General features: G+C 55.1%; 8 protein-coding genes across 8 annotated transcripts; 3 read left to right on the forward strand and 5 right to left on the reverse strand.

Annotated features, from left to right (window-relative positions):
• Positions 1–715: 715 nt before the first annotated feature.
• On the reverse strand, positions 716–2,289 carry PUNSTDRAFT_126237 (alpha/beta-hydrolase; the record flags this gene model as incomplete). The annotated part of the gene is made up of 7 exons (XM_007383772.1): positions 716–807; positions 873–1,194; positions 1,254–1,460; positions 1,517–1,671; positions 1,735–1,806; positions 1,856–1,962; positions 2,024–2,289. 7 exons carry the CDS (start codon positions 2,287–2,289, stop codon positions 716–718), a joined length of 1,221 nt encoding a protein of 406 aa, XP_007383834.1.
• A 1,008-nt stretch (positions 2,290–3,297) lies between these two features.
• Positions 3,298–5,686, reverse strand: PUNSTDRAFT_134304 (PRP3-domain-containing protein; the record flags this gene model as incomplete). Its single annotated transcript, XM_007383773.1, has 10 exons — positions 3,298–3,781; positions 3,834–4,047; positions 4,104–4,200; positions 4,254–4,457; positions 4,517–4,840; positions 4,898–5,068; positions 5,131–5,364; positions 5,439–5,471; positions 5,560–5,566; positions 5,622–5,686. 10 exons carry the CDS (start codon positions 5,684–5,686, stop codon positions 3,298–3,300), a joined length of 1,833 nt encoding a protein of 610 aa, XP_007383835.1.
• Positions 5,687–6,136: 450 nt separating this feature from the next.
• On the forward strand, positions 6,137–7,543 carry PUNSTDRAFT_44576 (uncharacterized protein; the record flags this gene model as incomplete). Its single annotated transcript, XM_007383774.1, has 1 exon — positions 6,137–7,543. The coding sequence occupies one exon, from the start codon at positions 6,137–6,139 to the stop codon at positions 7,541–7,543; it is 1,407 nt and encodes a 468-aa protein (XP_007383836.1).
• A 1,327-nt stretch (positions 7,544–8,870) lies between these two features.
• On the reverse strand, positions 8,871–12,045 carry PUNSTDRAFT_143725 (uncharacterized protein). Its single transcript, XM_007383775.1, has 4 exons — positions 11,700–12,045; positions 11,339–11,641; positions 9,113–11,279; positions 8,871–9,055 (listed from the first exon to the last, which is right to left on the reverse strand). Exons 1-4 carry the CDS (start codon positions 11,999–12,001, stop codon positions 8,999–9,001), a joined length of 2,829 nt encoding a protein of 942 aa, XP_007383837.1. The 5' UTR covers positions 12,002–12,045; the 3' UTR covers positions 8,871–8,998.
• Positions 12,046–12,345: 300 nt separating this feature from the next.
• PUNSTDRAFT_102688 (MFS general substrate transporter) lies at positions 12,346–14,662 on the reverse strand. Its single transcript, XM_007383776.1, has 11 exons — positions 14,512–14,662; positions 14,368–14,448; positions 14,115–14,317; positions 13,835–14,064; positions 13,625–13,782; positions 13,257–13,569; positions 13,097–13,203; positions 12,891–13,033; positions 12,671–12,824; positions 12,548–12,611; positions 12,346–12,490 (listed from the first exon to the last, which is right to left on the reverse strand). The coding sequence occupies exons 1-11, from the start codon at positions 14,565–14,567 to the stop codon at positions 12,470–12,472; spliced, it is 1,530 nt and encodes a 509-aa protein (XP_007383838.1). The 5' UTR covers positions 14,568–14,662; the 3' UTR covers positions 12,346–12,469.
• Positions 14,663–15,034: 372 nt separating this feature from the next.
• On the reverse strand, positions 15,035–18,051 carry PUNSTDRAFT_67238 (MATE efflux family protein; the record flags this gene model as incomplete). Its single annotated transcript, XM_007383777.1, has 19 exons — positions 15,035–15,134; positions 15,191–15,308; positions 15,363–15,379; positions 15,444–15,469; positions 15,520–15,626; positions 15,681–15,736; positions 15,793–15,888; positions 16,042–16,140; positions 16,289–16,370; positions 16,439–16,561; positions 16,697–16,732; positions 16,784–16,855; positions 16,911–16,930; positions 16,988–17,127; positions 17,187–17,212; positions 17,274–17,491; positions 17,548–17,554; positions 17,610–17,894; positions 17,952–18,051. 19 exons carry the CDS (start codon positions 18,049–18,051, stop codon positions 15,035–15,037), a joined length of 1,728 nt encoding a protein of 575 aa, XP_007383839.1.
• Positions 18,052–18,224: 173 nt separating this feature from the next.
• PUNSTDRAFT_143728 (uncharacterized protein) lies at positions 18,225–19,307 on the forward strand. The gene is made up of 3 exons (XM_007383778.1): positions 18,225–18,484; positions 18,534–18,961; positions 19,020–19,307. Exons 1-2 carry the CDS (start codon positions 18,237–18,239, stop codon positions 18,949–18,951), a joined length of 666 nt encoding a protein of 221 aa, XP_007383840.1. The 5' UTR covers positions 18,225–18,236; the 3' UTR covers positions 18,952–18,961; positions 19,020–19,307.
• Positions 19,308–19,430: 123 nt separating this feature from the next.
• PUNSTDRAFT_143729 (mitochondrial ribosomal protein subunit S8) lies at positions 19,431–20,315 on the forward strand. Its single transcript, XM_007383779.1, has 2 exons — positions 19,431–19,919; positions 19,979–20,315. The coding sequence occupies exon 1, from the start codon at positions 19,435–19,437 to the stop codon at positions 19,894–19,896; it is 462 nt and encodes a 153-aa protein (XP_007383841.1). The 5' UTR covers positions 19,431–19,434; the 3' UTR covers positions 19,897–19,919; positions 19,979–20,315.
• The last annotated feature ends 42 nt before the right edge of the window (positions 20,316–20,357 follow it).

Here is a 20,357-nt window from a genome sequence, read left to right on the forward strand (position 1 = left end):
CTTCGTGAGCTTAACTCGAATCGAATGTCGATTGTAAGGGATGGCTTCAAGTTCATGTCGATGAGTAGGGCGGAATCAAAACTCCATCAGTTGAAGCACCCATGCACATGTACATCTGCACCGAGAGAGCATCCGAGGGAACAGGGGACATGCTAACGAACGGCATCACAAACAAATGTCTGAACATTTGCCAGCTACACGATGGAGTACGTAAGCGACGCAAACTTTGGAACTGGCTGTCTGTGGCCGAAGATGCTTGCGTGCAAGAAGGACGCGCGTCCCTTTGGTATGATGGGCCGGAATGGATGCAAGTTAAGGAGGGATTGTAGGCTAAGACCCAAGGGGTTCCACGGGAAAGCCAGGAACGCCAAGAAGACCGGAAGTTGACCCGAAGCATGTATATGGTGTAGAGTCTGTTGGCGCGCTCAAACCTATATGAGAGTGAAGCAACGACGACGGTAGACACGAAGTTATGCTGCTCGCGAGTATACATACCTGTATGTGGAAGCAGCTCGGAGAGTAGCGGAGTAGTACGAGTCAAAGCGGGCGGTTTCGCCGTGACGTCATGATCAGCATCTACCCCGGTCATGCATTATTTGTGTCCGGTATTCGAGCAAGTACCTCATGCCCATGTAGAGTACAGTGCAGCATCACGATAACAAAGGTAACATGCTCAGTGCGCTTGGCACGAAGCAGCAACAAGCATCAATATCCACTACGCAACGTAATATCCCGCCATCTCCTGAAGATCCGCAACGAGGGCGGCCGGATTGTCGAGGCCCGGGAAATGTCCGCCAGAGTCGTGTTCTGAAGAATCAGACTTGTGAGACCGAGAAAGTCACAAGAGCATACGGATGGGGTTCAGAACGCACCGTTGAGGAAGGTCAGGTTACCGACTCGCTCCACGTATGCCCGCGGGTATCCGAGATTGTAAGGGAACGCGCTGAACCCCATTGGCGTCGCCGGACGAGGAACGTCAAAATTCGTGGATAAGGAATTCTGAGAGTAAATCCAGGATGAGGACAGGTAGGTCTTGGAGAGGTAGTAGAGCGAGATCGAGGTCAAGATCGCTGTGTCGGTGAGGACGGACGGGCCGGTGCCGCGCTTGGGATCGGAAAACTCCGTCCACAGTTCGTACATCCAGGAGAGCTGTCCAGTGGGATTATCATACAACGCTAAGCCGATGGTGTTCGGCTGGTCACGGACGGGTGAGCTCATTGACACAGATGCGGCACATAACGAGCGGCACGTACTCTCCACTGCTGTTCGTGGAAGAAACCCATTCCACGAGCGATGAACGCGTCGTTATTCTGCAGCTGCGCAACCTCGAAAGCGGATAGGCTGACGTTGGCAGTTCGAGCGTCAGTTGAGGTAGGGGGCAAGAACGGGATGAAACAGAATTGTGCCGCGCGCACTGTCGAGGTATAGTTGGCGTATAGGATGTACGCGACTTCCGAGCCCTGCATCGGTTCGAATGTTTATTGGGGAGCTTAGAGTGTCAGATCATGCAACACACCCAGTCACTGCCAAAGGTCGTGTAGGTCTTGTATCCGAGGACGTCCACCATAAGCGTATTGAAGATGCGCGCGCTGTCCTCGTTCGTCCACTCGGGCGAGGAAAGAGAGGAAAAACCAAAACCCGGCAGGGAGGGCACGACGACGTTGAAGGACACTAGACAGTAAACGCACGTTAAATTTCTGACTTGGATGCGGGAGCAACCTGGCAAGAGCTCACCATTCTTTCCTTGCGCGTTCACGGCGCGCTCGGTCAATGGCTTGACAGTTGGAAGCCATTCGTGGAAGGAACCTTAATAAGCGTTGGTCACTTCATCGAACCTGCAGGCATGAGACTTTACCAGGCCATCCATGAAACATGATGAGCGGGATGGCGTCCGGTTCGGAGGACGTTTCATGTACGAAATGCACCATTATATTCTCGATCTCAACCGTGAACTGGTTGAACCTGCAGGACAGGCGGCGAATCAGCGCAAGCTGGGATTAAGGTGTAGAAATCGCGAGGATACCTGTTGAGCAAGGACTGTTGCTCATACCAGTCGAATTCATCAATCCATTTGCCGCGGACCGACTCCAATGTGCCCAGTTCGACACCCCATGTCGCGTTTCCACCGGTAAAACTCGGGGCATTTGGGAATTGAGCGCTTGACGACAACAAGTTCATGCGAATAACTGCCTCTTGAGGTATATCAACCTTGAAAGGTTTGACATCCCATGCAAGCGCAGGCAAGAAGTTGGCAGTCAAGAAGAGAGCGACGGAGATAAAAGTAACCATTATGCGTGGCTAGCTTCGCTGTGTCTTGATCGGGGAGTACCGTTTATATAGGGAAAGAATTTTCTCGGTTTTGGCTCAACCCACACGCCAAATGAGTAAGAGTATGCTGAGCCCAGGGAGGATTGCGTTTCCGTCGCTGATGAAGCTTGGCGAAACGCAGGTCGATCTAGGGCTTGGTCAGCTGCAAAAGCGACGTTCACGGAGCATCATACCTGGCGTTGTAGCACCAAGATGACATGCAAGCTTCTGTGTGAGCTTCTCGTTGAAACCTAATCCAAAGCCGGATGGATGTCGATGTCATGGAGTGCTAGCCTCAAGTTCAACACTGAACTCCCCAAAAACTTTCAATGAGGGCAGGATCTAGCGTCAGCCGGATCCCCTGGTTGGCATATATATCTGGGCTGAATGAGCTTCCGATTGAGCAGAGAGACGAGCTGACGACATCACGCTCGGTATGCTAAGGATCTACGCAGCTAAGCGACGTAGGACGTAAGCAGCGCAGACTCCGGACCTCGCTACTCTTGGCGGAATGTGTTTGCGCGCAAGAACATGCATCCCTTCGGAGTCGGTGTGTTTGTGCGTGATAGTAATACACGGCCGTGGCGAGCTCGAAAAGTACGAGGTCAAAGGAGGAATGCCATGACATCATCTGCAGTGCGCCTGCTGCATTATTCAATGATCGCCTTCAGTGCGGTGTGATTGCGCTCACTAGTAACACGGGCGACATGCTTAGTACGCTGGATATAAAGTAGGTTGAACATCCCTCAAAGAATCTAACATCCACTATACGACGCATGTATGCAAGGCAAAACCTAGTATGCTACGATCTGCGCTATGTCTCAGCGGGCCATGAGTTACTCCCGGGTCACGACTCCGCGGTCTCAGCCGGACAGAAATGGTCGGCAGAGAAATGGTCGGAGGATGGGATACAGGAACGGAAATGGAGATCTGTAAAAGCGCAATCAGATTCGCTCCCACGGAAACGCTTTGAAGCATACTCACAAGTAATTAAATGAGGTCTTCTTCTCCTGGCTTATAATGCTTCGCCATGTCCCAGAACGACGCCAATTTCGCGCCCAAGGCCTCCTTCGCGCTCGCATCCGTCGGGCAGCTCTTTGGCTTGAAGCCATTGAACGCCCTCTCCCGCAACTGCCCCTCCCACACCAGATCACATCTGTTGTCCACCAGCGATACGGCCTCCTCTGCCTCCCCTTCACCCGCGGCCGGCGTGGTCACGGCGGGAGCAGATGGTCCCGCTCCGTCGCCCTCTTCCTCGCCCTCGACCTCAACGTCGTTACCACGAGCGCGGGCAGCTTCGGTCCAAGCGATGCGGTCGAGCATCAGGTGCTTGTACTGGCGCAAGAACTTGGATGCGCCCTCGACGTAGACCATGCTGAAGTTAGGGTTGAAGATGCAAACGCCCGTGAGGTTCCGCTGCTCAGCGTTCTTGCGCACTTTGAACCGGTGGGCGGGGTCCGAGAGCGTCTTGATCCTGTCGTCACCGTCAGACAGGACTGACAGAAAGATGTAGAACAAGAACGAACTTGAATATCGCGCCATAAATGCCCTTATCGTCTTCGGCCGCTTTCTTCTTTTCAATCTTCTCCCTCCTTTGCTCGTCGGTCAGCTTGCGCTCCGCGTTCATCTTCTCGTGCGTATGCTTGCGCATCGCAACCTCACGCCGCACGCGCGCTTCGACCTTGGTCGGGTCTTGCACCGCATCGGAGGTGAGAACCTTCATGAGGTTTGCCAGACGGACTGTAGCGGGCGCCAGAATCAATACGCGATTCAGGATGCCCTAAATTTCGAAGTACCTTTAGGAGGGTCAGGAGGAATCAGGCCCATACGGATCCGGTCCCGCTTGTCCTGGAGCTCGGCTTGCCTACGTTGTTTGCGCATCTTCTTTTGCTCCTAAAAACCGTATGCGTGAGTTTCTTCTCCGAGGTGTACAACCTCCTCCTCACCTTCGTCGTGAGCTTGAGTGGCTTGAGCACGGCCGTGGCCTTGTCTCCCGGTGCTGGGATAGGGATAGGATGCTGAATATAGATCGTGATGGGCGAATCCGGTGATCGTATGTTAAGAGACTCGATGCCGTTGGCCAAGTCGTCGTACGTCTTGCGAGGGAGCAAGGACGCGTCCCACCACTCCGCATCCGGTGGTGCTTCCCTCTATCGCCCAACTCGAATGAGCACGTGGATGCCAAAGATAGAACTCCGGTGAATCGTACCTTGATATTCCTCTCAAGCGTCTCGAACTCGCTATCCAGACCCGCCTTTTTCGCGGTCTCCGCGATCCTCTGCTTCAGGGCTTCAAGCTGCTGCTCCTTGCGCATTTCTTCCGCAAGCTGGGTGTATTTGCCTTTAGGATTAAAGCGGAATTTGCGGCCGGCTCGCTCCTTCGGGGCGCCGTCGAAGTCGACCGGCTCGCCGCCGCCCTGAGCGGAGGAAGTACGGGAGAGCGGCGATTGCACGTAGGGGTTGGCTTTGGCCTCGATCGCCACCACCGGCACCGGGGTGGCATGCGAAGGTGTGGGTGCATTACGGATGTTGGCCTGGGGAAGAGAGTTAGGTGAATCCGCTGCACTGTTTGGTACCATGGCTCAACGGACCTTGATAGACGCAAACTTCGGCTGCATGGGCTTGTACCGGTCCTTCTTTGACTGCGGAGCGGGTACAGACATATCGAGCAGAAGCGGGTGAGCCGCCATCTTCAGCCCTGCGCCCTGTTGAGCCGGTTCGGGCGGCGGAGGAGCACCCTTCTTTTTCGATTGCGGCGCCGACTGTCGAGCGAGCGCATGAGAAATGAGAACAGAGGAAACGACAGGGGAATGTTTTAACACACCATGTACGGGTTGTCCTTCGTTGCCAGTTGCTTCTGCGCCGCTGCCACACGCGCTTTGGCCTCTGCTATCCTCTTCGCCATATCGTCCACGGACGGTTTGGAGCCTGAGGCCGCAGGTGACGCTACAGCTGGCGGGGGCGTCGCGACTGGAGCACTGCTAGGGGCGGCCTTCTTCATGGCTGCGAGCTTAGCAGCGATCTCTGCCTTCTTTTGCGCAATGATGTCGCTCATGCTCTGCTAAATGTGCACATTAAGAATGGAATTAGTGAGGAAAGCCACGGGCGGATAGCGAGATTCCGACCACTTACCGAGCCTCCTGCTCCCGGTCCATTGGACGACGTCTGCACGGTACAAGAGAGGTTATAGAGATAGGTCAGATGCAGCAACGGGTCGTATTCACCTTAGAAAGGGATGGAATGCGGTACTTACGGAGTCACTGTGGTGTGGAGCGTAGTTAGTACTTAGTCGTCGCACGCACGGCTGGGGCTGACCTTTTGAGCTTCTTGTGGGACGAGGTCTCCCCCGCGCCTTCGAAGGGCCGTTTTCTGTCGCTCATAGTGCCGAAGAGGGCAAGGAGCCAGAGCGAGCCAGAACGGAGATGGTGGTAAGGAGCAAACGCCCTCCAGCCGTCCAAGCGCGTCGCGGTCGTGGCTCTCTCGTGCTACTTGCGACAACACCACCTTCACCTCAGTGCTGCAAATCACTAACGCATACATATTCACCACCTATTGTCGATACCTTCGTGCCACTGCGGCCGGATATGTCGCGCGGAGAAGTAGACGGTCGTCCGTGGCATGCGGACCATCCGAACGCGGTTCGAGCGGGATGGCGTAGTTTGCACGTCGCCATCCGCCATCCGACACCTCCTTCCGCCATTCGATCCGCCCGCATTTCGAGTATAAAGGACGCATGCCTCTGGACGAGATGCACCAACTTCGGTTACCCTCGTTCTTTACCAGACACTGCTCTAAGTTCCTAAAGCTACCACAATCCCTCCTCACCTACCATGTCCAACGTCAGACGCTCTATGATCGCTGCCTTCGGGTTCTCTTCCCCATTGGCTAAGGTTAATCGTGCTTCTTTGACTACCTCTGCCTCTCTGGAATGCTCCGAGATGCCTATGTCCGACTCTTGGCACGCATTCCTCAACAAGAAGACCGGCTCCCAGCGCGACTCTAAGGCTCAGCTCCTTGACTCTGTTTTGGCTGCGTGCCAGGCCGACGCGGCGATCTTTGCGCGCAAGAACACCGCGAACCGTTCGTCTGTGCATATCGTCGACTCCTCCTCCATCAAGTCTCTCGCCGCCAGCATTGAGCAAGGCTCGCTTGCTACCTCCTTCCTGGATTCGTCTTCCTCCATTTCGTCTCTGGCGTCGGCTATGACCTGCCCCGGAACGCCTATGCTAGCTGCCTCCGAGTTTTCCTCGTTGACTGCCTCCGCCTCCCTAGAAGTCTCTGAGATGCCCATGTCCGACTCCTGGCACGCTTGGCTCAATAAGACCGCGGCGGCTCGTTCGGCGACTTGCCCCGGAGCGCCTGGGCTCGCTACCTCCGAAATGCCCACCTCCTCGTCGATGGGCGATTGCGCCTCTCTGACGCCCTCTAGCTCTCTGCAAGTCTCCGAGATGCGGATGTCCGACTCTTGGTGCGCGTTCCTCAGCGCAAAAACTAGCTATAAGCGCCAGTCTCAGGCTTCGCTCGTCGGTCTCGGGATCCGCTCGTCCATCGCGTCCTCTGCCTCCCTGGAGGTCTCCGAGATGGCAATGTCCGACTTCTGGCACGCTTGGCTCACCAAGAAGAGTAAGAAGATTGCTCCCGTCTACACGGCGACCTGCCCTGCAACCCCTAAGCTCGCTGCCTCTGGGTTCCCTGGTTCCCCGTCTTCTTCCTCCATGGAAGTATCCGAGGTATCGATGTCCGACACTTGGTACGCGTTCTTCGGCAAGAAGACTGGCTACACGCGCCCTTCCCAGGCTCCTCTCGCCGGTCTCGGAATCCGTTCGCTCATTTCCATTGTCGATTCGACCTCCACCTCGTCGGAGGAGTCCTTCGCGGCCAGCTCAGACGCGTCTTCTATCCTGTCCCAGGAGGACGCCTCGATCTTCGAAGAGTCGCCATCCACTGCTGAGGATTCGCCTGCCACCTCTTTCGAGGAGTCGCCTCTCTGCCATTCGGCGTCCGGGTCCTCGATCTCTTGGACCCCCGCGACGTCTCCTGTCATCCTTCCGGAGGCCGTTCCGACGAATCTCGCCGCCTCGTTCGGGCCGCGCTCTGAGCGGGGCCTCCGCAGAGTTGGCCACATCCGCCACGCGAAGGAGTACGCCGAACGCAAGGATCGCGGCGCTGTCCGTACCGGAGGCTACGCGCGCGGGCTCCTGAACAAGCTCTTCTCGGCTCGTACGGTCCGGTGCTAGAAATCGGCATGCGCGCTTGGGCCAGGTCAGTGGCTCTTGACTATCTTGTGCTTTGGACGCGACGCTGACCTCCCTACCTCTACAGAAACAGGCCCTGCCCTCGTCCTCGATTTTCCGTATGCCTTTTCCGTACTGCATCGCCTCTACACTTCTATTCCCAAGCCTCTAAACAAATTCTTCTCTCTATGGCCTCGGATACATCATCTCTCTGGATCTTGGACTTTCTCTCTCAAATAATTACACTTCGACTGCGGGTCTTCTTCATGGATTCGGTTTCTCGCCTCCACCGCCAGCTGCCCTCTGGCTCTCGCCTTCCGTCTGCCTCCACACGCACCGACAATGCCCTCTCCCTTGCGTCGCAACATTCCAAGCTCTTGTGATCGCACCCAGACCTCTGGCTGAACAGCCCGACGCGTCCGCCCTTTGGCCTCCCTCTTGGCCCTCTCTGGCTGTCGACTTTGTAATAACCCTCGACACGCCCGCGCCTGCCCGCTCATCCGAGCACTGCCTCCACTTCGGCATTCGCAGGACGCCTCGCCGGGGCCTGGTCCGCCCACTTCATCGGCGCTCGTAAGGCCCTCATCGGTTCTCCTCCCTTCCACGGGAGCATCCGCCAGCGCCAAACGCCTCCTCTGGACTTCTCGTCGCTCTTCGGGCAGGAAGACGCCTTGACCTCCAGAGATTCGCCTCTCTCTCCGACCTCGTCCCTCGGAGATACGCGACGCAACCACCTGACCCACGGCTGCCACCACATGGGCCTCGATACCCCGATACCCCGACTCCTCTTCCTCGCTTCGAGGGCTTGGAGTCGTAGGCCCTTTATACCCGCCCTTCATGAGCAACTTCCCGACTTGGACGCGGTACCTCTTCTGCACGATCTGTCGCTCTTGCGATGTACACATTCCTTCATGTAGCGGGGTGAGTGGGGACGGAATACAGAGTGCACGCTGTACTACGTCTTCACTTGCCCCCATGGCTTCGGCCGTCCACCCTCCTTTGTCCTGCCCTCAGAAGACCCGCCGTCCATCATAGTGTACAAAAACAAAACAAAAAGAAGGGCAATTCTGGATATTTCATGTGGCGATCTCTAATAACGTAGACAAAACTGAATAACAAACATTATATTTCCCATCGTTATCATGCTCCGGTGCCGCACTAGCAACCTGGCTGAGCGAGCTTTTGAGTTGAATCAAGCAACCTTCGATATCGATAACGTCATAGTTTTTCAAACTGCCAACGGCCATCTTCAAACCTAGACACTGTAATGTCACATATTGCGACAGTAGAATTTGATGGATACAACAACATGCTTGCTTGAAAAAGGGGTGGGGTAGATACAAGAATGAGCGGTAACGGGTTGCGTGGGCACTAAGTGTGTAGGTCGTCGTGAATAGTCGTTTGAGTGTGCTCAGCGAGTCAAGCGGGACAAGCGGGACGTTGTCCTACTGGATACAGTCATGCGGCGCGTTCCAGGTAATCCCGGTACATCCTATCAATAAAGTTCTTGTCGGTCTATGATGAAGCACGTCAGCGGATAAAATGCAAGATGCCCTCCTGAGAGAAACTTACGTGTATCAAAGTCAAGATTTCCCGGACAAAATCGTTACGGCTCAGGCCCTTGAAGTTGCCATTGACCTGCGCCAAGACCGACTGAAGGAGAGCATCCCGAGCAGCTGAGGTATCGATAGCAGCGTCAGAATTGCTGTTCGACGGGATCTTGGAGGAGGGAGCGCCGTTGGGCAATGGCTGGCTGTGAGTGGCGATGGACGACAGCGAGTCTGAAGCTTGGCCCTCGGACCTCTTCGCTTTCTTCTTCCCCTTCTCTTTCTGGCCAGTTGCGGTATCGCCATACCCATTAACGACAATCCCTCCCGCCTTGCGACCTTTGTCCCTCGTCTTATGCCTTCCGGCTGCGGCGGAATCAAACGCGTCCGGGTCACTCAACACGCTTGTATCCGCGAAGTCCAGCTCCACGATACCATCTATCCTCGTGGCACCATCGTGCAGCGGCTGCGGCCAAAGCTCGGAGCTATCCCCGAAGCGTGGTGGCATCGGAACGTCGGTTGCGGGTGGCGACATCACTTCCTCAGCCTGGGTGGAGGGGCCCGGCAGCGATGAGGCGGCAACGCGGGGCGTGCGGTTGAGGGAGGAGCTCGACGAGTTACTCGTAAGGAATTCCGACCTCTTTGCAGTGGCACCTATGCCAGAAGCCTTCGCAGAACCTGAGCCGCGAGGCTCGGGAGGTGGGCTAGACGTTGATTGCGTGGGCATAGGACGCGACACCATGCGCGGTGTTGCGTCTCCGTGTAAAGATGCTCCAGTGGCACGGCGTCCGTGAGCAAAGCCCGGATCGGGGTTGAGGTCGGGAAGTCCGGGCACGGCTAGAAGGGGAACGCCAGCAGAAGCACCAGCGGATTGGAGCGAGATGTCGGCGAGATCTTCGACGTCAAGGACGGTAGATGACTCGGAAAGCCCGGCTTCAGACGCAGGGGTGCTCGGTCCTCCTGAATCAAGCTCGTTGTCTCCATACGAGCGGGAGAGAGAGGAGCCGTTTGTCGAACGACGGGATGTCCCAGAGGTAGTGCTCGAGTAACCTGAGCGCAAGCTGGATTGCCCGGATTGTAACCCGCCTCTGTCACTTGCATGGCCGACAGCCGATGAAGACGCCGATGATGCTGAACCAGACCGTAAACCCATAAGTGAGTAGATCACGTCCTGAGTCAGGATTTGAGGGACACTTCCTTGAGTCGGACGCGGGGAAACGATGGAGGGAGCTGGGCCTGGGTGTTGAGGCGTGGATGGCTGGGGAACCTGCTCAGGATCGGGCAAATGTGACGATGGATAGGTCTGGGTTTGAGAATTAGTGACGTAACCGGCTTGGGGGAGCTGCGATTGTTGCGATTGTGGGTACCGTCCGGCGTTCTGCGCGTATGAAGGTTGGGAGAGCGTCGAGGAGTGGGAGATAGGGAAAGGTAGCGTCGTGGAGTGGGCGGTGGATGGTGGGGGTGGGAAGCGGAATGACTGATTCAGATCTGAACCAACCAGAGGAGCGATATGTGCGGTATGGGTGGGAGCAGTATGGGACGCGGGAGCAGGGGCTGTAGCGGAAGCAAAGATAGAAGCAAGGAGTGCAGGACCAGAATGCGGCACGGCTTGTGGTTCGAGTGCCTGAGGTGGTTGCGGAGGTTGCGCTATCGGAATCGTCGTGCTTCCAGTATGAGCGTTCCCGGTACCCGATACCGCGGCAAATAAGCCCTCGACTGTCAACTTCTGTTCTGTGTTCAAATTTGGCAAGGCTGCGGGGGCAGTGACGGCCGAGTTTCCGACGTTCATGTTCATGTTGAAGAACAGTCGATCCACCTCGGAAAGGCTTTGGCCATGTCTCTGTGGCATATGATATTGCGGGGGTTGTTGACGATCTTGCGACTGGGCGCCCACAGCCGATATCGAGTCAGATGGTGCAATTTCATCCGACACCCAAGAGTATGAGGCCTCTCCCTCCAGCTCGTCTTCTGCATCATCGGCAATGCTCGTGGCACTTGCTGGGACGTACACGCGACGGGGAGCGCCGCTCACTGCCCCGTGCTCACGAGTGCTACTGCTGTCGGAACGAGAAGCGTTCTGGAGGACCGAGGTTTCTTCCTCGGGTGCTTGTCCGTGAGGAGGGGGTTCTCTGTACGGGCCATATTGGTATTTCTCGGGGTAAGGCTTGCCGCGCTTGATGTAGTGAAGTAGTCTGGGCATCACAGGTGAGCATGAGGCGGCCGGTCCCGTTTACCCTATGATGATGCTTACCTGGGTAGTACTGTTGTCAATGGTTCGCGTGTGGGGGTGACGTGCATCCACAACCCGTATATGACCTTGCGGAGCTTGGCCTTTCTTGGAACGTCCCTAACCGCGCGTGCATCGCTCCGTGGTGTCGGAGGACGCCCGTAGATCCTCGCCATGCGGGCCCTGGTGAAGTCGGGGTATGTGTAGTGGTAGGTGTACGAAGAGCCGTCGGGGCCGTCTATATTATCCTCGGGGTAAATGTAGGATACCCAATCCTCGCCACCGACGCGATTTAAGATGTAATAGCCATAATGAGGGTAGTCTTCCCTGTAACAGTACCATTATCAACACTGAGCGCCTTCAGCGAGTGGCCGGTCATACACACCTTTGAAACAAAAACATAGATCCTTCGTAGGGCATCTTCTCCCATTTGGGAGTCTCGTCCTCGCCCTCTGTCGTCGGTTCACAGCTATAGAGTGCAACATGGTGGAAACAGTCGAAGAGTTTCTGGACGGTGGGTTCCCGACGTCGGATCATCTTGAGATTGGTCTCCCAGATGTACACCTTGTTAGTGGCATCTGGGGTGGCTGTCGGTTGCGGCGGATGCGCTGGGGGTTGTCGAGGCCCATTACGTGAACGGTTCGGGCTGTGAGTTGTTGGCCTCTGAATTGCGTTGCGACGAGCCATGGAGAGGATAGGTGGCAAGGGCGGATGTCGAGGAATATAGAGGGAGGATGTGACCGTCTTTGTCTGCCCTTGTCCGCCACTTGAACTTAGCGCACGCCGCGACCTGCCTCATGCGCACTCCATCGATCCGCGCACCTACCGCTCATCTTGCCACGATAAGTATGGTATTGGGATAAACCAGCTCTGCCGTACGATACAGGGATCGTATACATGATTCCCTCAATTCGCCCACGTTGAGCACACTGCCTGCAGGCTATGAAGCCCCTCACCCGACTCTCCAGCATATTCGTGTAGCTTTCGACCTCACTATGATCCTTATAGGCATCCATTTGTATGCAGGTCGACTTGACTTGATGGGAAAGCTACTACATGACCATCGTGTAGACCATTGGTAGGACCCCATTTATCCATCGCGATCATCGTACAGATAATAAAGTACAGAAAATCAAAACGCGGCACATCCGCTCTTTAGTGTGCACTGAATCGCCGCTGTGAGGAACGACATGAGCTGACATCGACGACAAACTGATCAGGGGCAGCACTCACGCGAAGATCTGCGCCCTTAAGCTGCAGCGCCGGAACGATCAGGACGAACAGACCTGTCACAATCCTGTCGATGAAAACGTTCAACGGAACAGTCGGCAGCAGGAAGACTAGGGAACAACTTACGCGGCCTCCACACCAAACGTCTGCAGTGCGCCGTGCTTCGTCGCCCAGGGAACCTGGAAATACGCCACTGCGAATCCCCCCAGGGTTCTGGAAAGGTTGATGAGACCGGAGACTTCTCCTTGATGCTTGGGGAAGCAGTTGTTCGCATAGGCATCTGCGTTTGCCAGACAGCAGTTAGTTTCCTGTGACAAAGAGGCTGCTCTGCGAGCGATGGACGCACATATCGCGACGGTGTTGATCATGACTGCTACCTCGGCGATGCCCCATCCCATGATGATGGCAGCAACATTGAGGTGCTTCTGGATTCCGGCGCCAAGTGCCACATAGCCACAGATGTAGAGCGGGATGGCGACGTAGCAGGCCCTGAGGACGACATGGGATTAGCACACTGGTTCTCCGGGAAGAAAAAGAAAGAAGAAAGTTCACCAGAGACGAGCCTCCGCCTCGAAAACACCATGATGACGTCGAATGTAGCTGTTCATGATCCAATCGTTCGCCCACCGACCAAAGAGTTCACCGATAAGCACTGCAACCTGTTCCCACCATTAGCCAGGTTCCATCGTTGCTACAGAGAATCGAAGAGTACCAATGGAGTCGCGTACAACCCCGCGATGACGGTCTGCGAGAAACCGAAGCCGACCGGAGGGGGCGTTCCCAAGAAAACCGCGTTCGTAACATTGATCCCGATACTGAAACCGAAGAGCATGGCTTCGAAGACCAGGACACCCAATAGGTGGGGTCTCCACACGATGCTGATTGCCGCGAAGATGACCTCCTTCCACGAAGAGCGGTACTTGGCCATGCTGAGGCCGGTGAGGCCAACAAGCGTGCGCAAGTGATAACGAAGTCCAGGTTTGCGCGGCGAGGGAGGGTTGGGCTTGACCGTGCGGTCGTACATCCTACGGAGACCCGTCATGTCATCTTCTATAACCAGACGACCACAAAGGTACTCACGTTTCTTCCATGAAAAGCGCGATAAGGCCGACAACGACGGCGCCGTAGATCGAACCGGCGCCGTAAGACCAGCGCCAATTCACGCGTGCGACAGCAAAGCCGAAAAGGAACGGCGAAATGAAGGGTGAAATGATGAAGCCCATTGTCCAAAGGTTAAGCTGCGCATCATGAGGTGAGCCGACTTCAAGTATAATGAGCGGTATACCATACCTTCCGGGCCTGGATATGGAAGGGATACAAGTCGGTAACAACGTATAGGCCGGTCACTTGTGGACAGGTTGCAAAGAACCCGTTCAGACAACGCATAGCCGTGAACGTTTTGAGGTTAGGGGCAAAGGTGCAGCCAACGAGGAAGCCCAGGGCAAGAACCTGGGACCAGAACAGAACAGGCAGCCGACCGTAGCGCCGCATGAGCATGACGGCGAACAGGCCACCCCATCCTGGCTCGTTGCGTGAGCTTCGAATGAAAGCCAGGTATATCCTGTCTTACCGAGCAGAAAGATGCTCCAATTACTCGTCAAGTTGTTAATGACGCCTGTAGTGGTATGGAATTGCTGGGCGAGGGCGAAAATGGCAGCGATGCCAATACCAGAGTCGAAATCGGGGACGATAGCAGCAAGGGTTATGATCGCGAGTTGTACGGTCTTCTTGCGATCTGACCAGTTCAGAGGGTCGTTAGGATCGTCTGTCGGCCTTTCAAATATTGAGCATCGAAATGGAGATGCGTTGCTCGACGCACGTACTGCGGCCACAAGACCTTCGACCCATCCCGAGAGAGCTTGAGCTTTGAAGCTACCTTCTCTCCGAACTCGATCCGAGCTTCCCTGCACAACAGAAGACATTCATTGACCCTGTGTGGCGTCGAGAATTCTGTATCATGTACTCACTCGGGATCGATGACCAAACGACCGGCATTGTCTTCATGATAGGTTGACAAGTCCATCTCGGACTGCCCGGCGGTACCCGTTGCAGACTCGTGGAATGATCCATCATCTGCCACCTTCTCGGCGGAGCCGTCGCCTCGTTTTTGCACCTCCGTCGGAGACATGGCTGGGCTGGGGAGGAGGGAGGAGGGCGACCCGCTCTTTAAAGAGGCCGTTTAATGGTTTGCACTTTATCCATTCCGCCGGTAACAGGGTTGACAACGCCCAAGAGTTATGACCGAGAATGTCTCTGCGCAACTCACGCTAGTGTCCATCGCGCTGGGGAAAGCTTCGTCGAAGCCTTCCACGAGCCAATCATAGCGGCGGAGTTCTCATCATAAGACCCTGGGAGGTTTCTATTCCCCACGCACCCGCGAGGCACGGGTTTGTATCTTGCCCTTGCCTTGACCTCATGAGCATTCTAGAAGCATGCCCGACGGGGGCCGCCGACTGTCTATCCAAAGGTTTCGCAAGCATAGATCGTAGTTCATACATGCGCATGAACACCAGCCGCGTGCTCTTGTCCATGTTTGTGGTCCTCCTCGACTCTCTTTTGTACCTTTTGTACCTCCTTCGCCCAATCCGTCCTGCGAACGGGAACAACCTTAGCTTTATACGGAGGACGGAACGAAGAGCTGCGAACCTCAGACAGAGCCAAACCCCGAACACAGAGGCATATATTAACGATACTGTTAACCCGATCCACAAACCTTCAAGACCCATGTCTTTGCGGAATGACAGCCATATGCCAAACGGTATACCTGGTCAAACATGTCAGGCAACTCATAGAACCGCCTGTTGAAAAGAGTGCAGACCGATGATGTAATAAGCACTGCGATTGCCGCAGGCACATTCAGCCAGGGCAAGATTGTCGCGCGATCAACGAAAGCACACACCTCAAGTTGAGCATCGCTCCAGTGAACTGGAATCCGCGTGAGGCCCGATGGGAATCGAAGATGGCATAGAACACACCTGCTTTCCTTGTGCCCGGAGGATGCCGGCGGTGACTGCACTCAGACCATCGAAAACCTGGAAGAGCGCCACAAGGGGCAAGATAGACGCGACCATCGTGATCACCTCTACAAACCTGATATGAGACCAATTGCAAGGGAAGTGAGTTTGGGGTATCATACCCAGGTCGTCATTGAACAAGCGGCCCCAGTTGCGCCTGAATACCATGAATAGCGCGCTGCGCAAGGAACGTTGTAGTCAGCGAGCAACAGAACTGCCCGGAAACGGCCACACCTATTGAATGCGCCAAATATGAGCGATAGAATGAGCGCAGCCTTCGCAACCACACTCGCACGCTTTCCATTTTGTTCTCCCAAGAGGTTCCCGATACTATTCAATAAGGATTGATATACAGTCAGTAGTCACGAATCAAGTATGCACCAATAAGGTGTGTGCAGCGTAGCGGAGCGACACAGAACGGGCATGGTTATCGGGACCGTCAGTGGGAGCGATACATCGAGAGTAGTTCATCCTGGAACGCACCGGACTGAAGTCGCCACGCTCAGCGAGAAGGGAATCTGATACGTCGAAGAAGCCGAAACAAGTAGTACGCTTTGCGTGGCAAGGACACTTGGGCCAAGGCTGTTTGATAACAAAATCCGATCAGTCAATATGCTTCTGAGATTGACGACGGTATACCCTCATGGACTTACAGGCTGGCGGCAACTAGCGGGTTCCGATGTGAAGATGTCGTTAACGCGGGAACTTTGGGGTGAAGATGCGTCATGACAACTCACGCCCAACAAGCTCCCAGCTCCACCACTCGCTCGCGACCTGGCCTACGCCGGCGAGGCCCAACTGGACCAAGATGCCTAACGGAACATGAGCATGAGGTCAGCTTTCACGTGCGGAGGACGATAGGGGCCGCTTTAGTGCCTACCTAGATTAGCGAACATTCGCATGGAAAGGGGATGCCACGCCGTGTGAGGGACGAAGAAGGCGCCATATATGATGGAGGCGAGAGAGATCAGGTTGAACGAGATCGCGCTCGCAATTGGGGCGCCTGCCAGGCACAACGGTCAGCATTGTACGAAGTATAGGATAGAACGATGAGGGACTGCGCTCATGATGAGATGAGGGAAGAGCGGCAAATTATCCACTGGGAGGGTATAATGAGGACAGGGCAGCACAGTCATACCTATGAATCCCAGGCGAACGGGCTTGGGGCCCCAAACTGTCGATGAAATGAGTTGCGTACGCATTCCACCTCAAATAGGAGCCATACCCAGAAGCCAGTTAAGCAGCGCATTGATTGGCGCTACCACGATGATAATGCGCGTCGGTACGGCAAACAACCCTTCCGAGCATGTGTCAGATTCCGAGATGCTTAAAGCATCGGTGAAGGTTATCACCTTGAGATTGGAAATATCGCCTACACGTGCATCAGCTTCGATTTCAGTTTAGGTTTAGTATGCGAGCGCGAGCGTACCTTGAAATACAATTGAATGCGTATGCGGGTAGTCCCAACGATAGGTATTTCAAGTAGAGGGCGGCCAAGCGCGCCACGTCCGAATCCTGCTTCAAAGCTAGCAAAATAGACTCCGCATTGAACCAGATAACCAAAATAGGCTAGGGATGTCAAGCGTGAGTAAGGAAGTACTCCATGACCTTTGGGTTGATGAACTGACGATCAAGGTGGCTGCCATAACCACAGCTAGAGAGATTGCCGAAGCGTTATCAAGAGATGGACGTGTGAATTGTCAGACGGAACTGACCCATGCGCTGACTCCAAAGACCAACCAAGTTTGGTTGCCGTCCTGTCCACGCACCAGGGAGCATGGTGTCGAGGGTACTTGTGAAGCCCTGGATGATTGAAAGGCCGGTAACAGAGGCAGTCATGCTGCCCAGGGTGGAGGCAGCGAGAGCTGTGGTAGACAGATGACCAATGGACACAACACTGGCGATGACCAGGCTGTACTCTAGGGCATGTGTGCTATGGTCACGGTCAACACGATTGGAAGCAGAACAAATCGTCTGCGGTAGTCTTACCCAAAGACTGTGGCAGACCAAATACGTCAGAAGAAATGAACATCGGTCAGGAAAGAGCTCACCTGGAAGTGTATATTTTGCGAGGATTTTGATCTCTTCTGCGAGCGCATGCACAGGAACAGGTTGCGACACATTAACCTCCGCTTCATCGACCTCCTCGGGGATCCTCGGGATGAGAGGGCTGGTTTCGTTGACAGCGTTTGGGAGGATGCCTTCAGGAGCACTGCCTAAACTCATCTTCGGAGGCCTTAGGTAACCTCCAGGAAAGGAGGTACGCCTCGATTGTTGCGCTAGAAGGGTCTGCGTTTCTCCAGTTTCATTATCATGATCGTTATCTTCGTCAGGCTCTTCCTGAACGCGGTCAGAGACCCCGGAGTCGGTGTCGCGTGCGGGAGGATGTGCACCTTGGTTGGCATTCGATCGGGCAGCCGCATATTGCGCGAGGACGGCGTAGTCGGAGGGGAGAGAGCTGGGGGTTCCGTAGTGGACGTAAGTTGAGGACATGATAAGTCGTGAAAAAGGTTGGTTGCCGCTGAGGATACACCTCCGTGCGTAATGGAACTCAGTCGCGCGATACTGATAAGGGCTCGGACAGCCTCCCATCGATCACGTGTACGCACTGAAGTACCGCTGAGCGACCGACCTTGCACCAGCGCGCTCTTCCGGCAGGCCTCCTTCCGCTGCAAGCCATGGCGCTCAACCTACGGCAGTGGTCGACGACGCCGACACACCAGGCCAAAGACATTATACTCAGAATTATCTCTGGCGCACAGGCTCCCATACCGACAAGGGATGTCTACCAGCTTGCGTTGAACACACCCATACGTGGCCTGAAGCAGAAACGGAAGGAGGCAGCAGCTCAGGCTGCCTCCACCTCCGAGTCGAACACGGGCACGCCTCAACCGCCAAACCCACACCACCCGGTCCGGTCAATGACGTGAGCCTTCGTGTTGCAGCGACTTCGCGCGATTCCTCATTGCAGGCAGATTCCTCAAGCGTAATATACTCCCGCAGCTGGAAAAGGAACAACTCATAAAGCGCGTCCACATAGCGCGTAAGTTGTCTCCGGAGGAGATCGAACATCGCCTCCGTGCGTCGGCGTCCAGCAAGATCCCGCGTGAGAAGCGGGAGTCCGCGCTGCAGCGGCTGGTCATCGACGAATGGGGTTGGTTGGAAAAGAAGGTTAAGTTCTCGGTGGAGGATCAGATAAAGCACGCAATCAAGCGGGTTGATGATGTTGAGGAGAATCTGAGGACGGCCATAAAGTCACTGGACCGGAAGAAATTCGCGAAGGAGCAGGCGAAGAAAAAGGAGGATGAGGAGTGGATGCGGCAGGTTGCGGAGGTGCGGGAGAGGGCAGCTGCTGCTGCCAGGGCACAGTTTGAGTCGCAGTCCACGCAATGAACTCTATTCCGTACGTTGTCTAGTGCTTCATCGTCTCGTCGGATGAGTTCATGTAGCAACACCTTTAGGTACTTCTTACCTTACCTGCACTGCTCGAGCATAATCAATCCTCGTGATCTCACTTCAAATGATGGAGGTACATATCACGATCCCGCACTTGATATTCGGAAGTCGCAACTTCGTTTCTTAGAACGGCACGATATATACCGTCTTCGATACGCATGCTTGAATTTCCTATGCAACCGCGTGCCAATCACCGTGAACATACCTTCGGTTGTTGCCATCCGGTGTGTATATATAGATTGCACATATATGTAGAACATATTCGTTATAGTATGGTGGCGAAAAAACACTGCGGAACGATGCCTTTCTTCGACTCACGGCGGCTCCCGCAAACAGAAAGACTTGGTGATGCACGTGGGACGCGACGTCTACGGGACTTCGCGCCACAAATTCTCCAGCCTCCACGCCAGCTGCAGGACAATGCTACCTCACTACCTCTGCTCGCATGTCCAGAACGCGTTCCGTGCACGACACGCACGCATAGCGGTCGCACACAATACCCAAAACCTAGGCATCCTCAACATCCTCCTCCGCGCCGGCTTCCTAACCTCCCTCACCCGCGGCACGTCGGACACCCCCGACCCGAACCTCTTCCACACCGTGAACGACGCTCAAAAACGCATATGGGCGGACCTCAAGTACCGCGACGATAGGCCGGTTCTCAGCGATATGGAGCTCGTCTCGAAACCGAGCAAACGCATCTTCATGGACGTCAGCGACTTGCGGAGGATATGCACGGGGCGGCGGGCGCAGTTCGTAGACCCGTTGGTGATGGGAGAGGTTGCGGTTGTAAGAACCACCGACAGGGAGCATGAATGGCTGGAGGCGAGGGAGGCATTGATGATGAAGCTGCCGGGGGAGATCATCTGCCGAGCGCGGTGAAGCGCTCTAATCCTGGTCATCCGGTGAGTAGTTTCGCATGGCCGTTAAGGAGGTCTATTGATCAACGTACAATTGTATTCAGCAGTTTTGCGCGACCTTGTTAGCCTATAATTATGCTCTCATCGTGCCTCATGAAGCTTCCGTCGGCAGCACTCAATGGTAGTTCCTTTCAGGAAGATGTGAAGACACTATGAATGAAACGTCATCGATGGCTATTATTACAACTGGACTCGGGTAGAGGATGCTCTCCTAGATGCTGGTCAACGGACACTACGGACCGAGACTACGTATGGGGACGACGAGTATGGGTATATTCATCCTTGCCTTGCGTAGTCCTTATCCGCCCAGATTGACACATCTCTCGTCCTTCTCATGGTAGAGGTCCATTCGCAAAGACGATAGCGGAATCCGTCTCATGCCCCACGATGTCTTTGTAACTTGTCGCCGTTGATGGAGATGGC

Source organism: Punctularia strigosozonata (genome assembly GCF_000264995.1).
Source record: "Punctularia strigosozonata HHB-11173 SS5 unplaced genomic scaffold PUNSTscaffold_6, whole genome shotgun sequence".
NCBI classification, from domain to species: domain Eukaryota; kingdom Fungi; phylum Basidiomycota; class Agaricomycetes; order Corticiales; family Punctulariaceae; genus Punctularia; species Punctularia strigosozonata.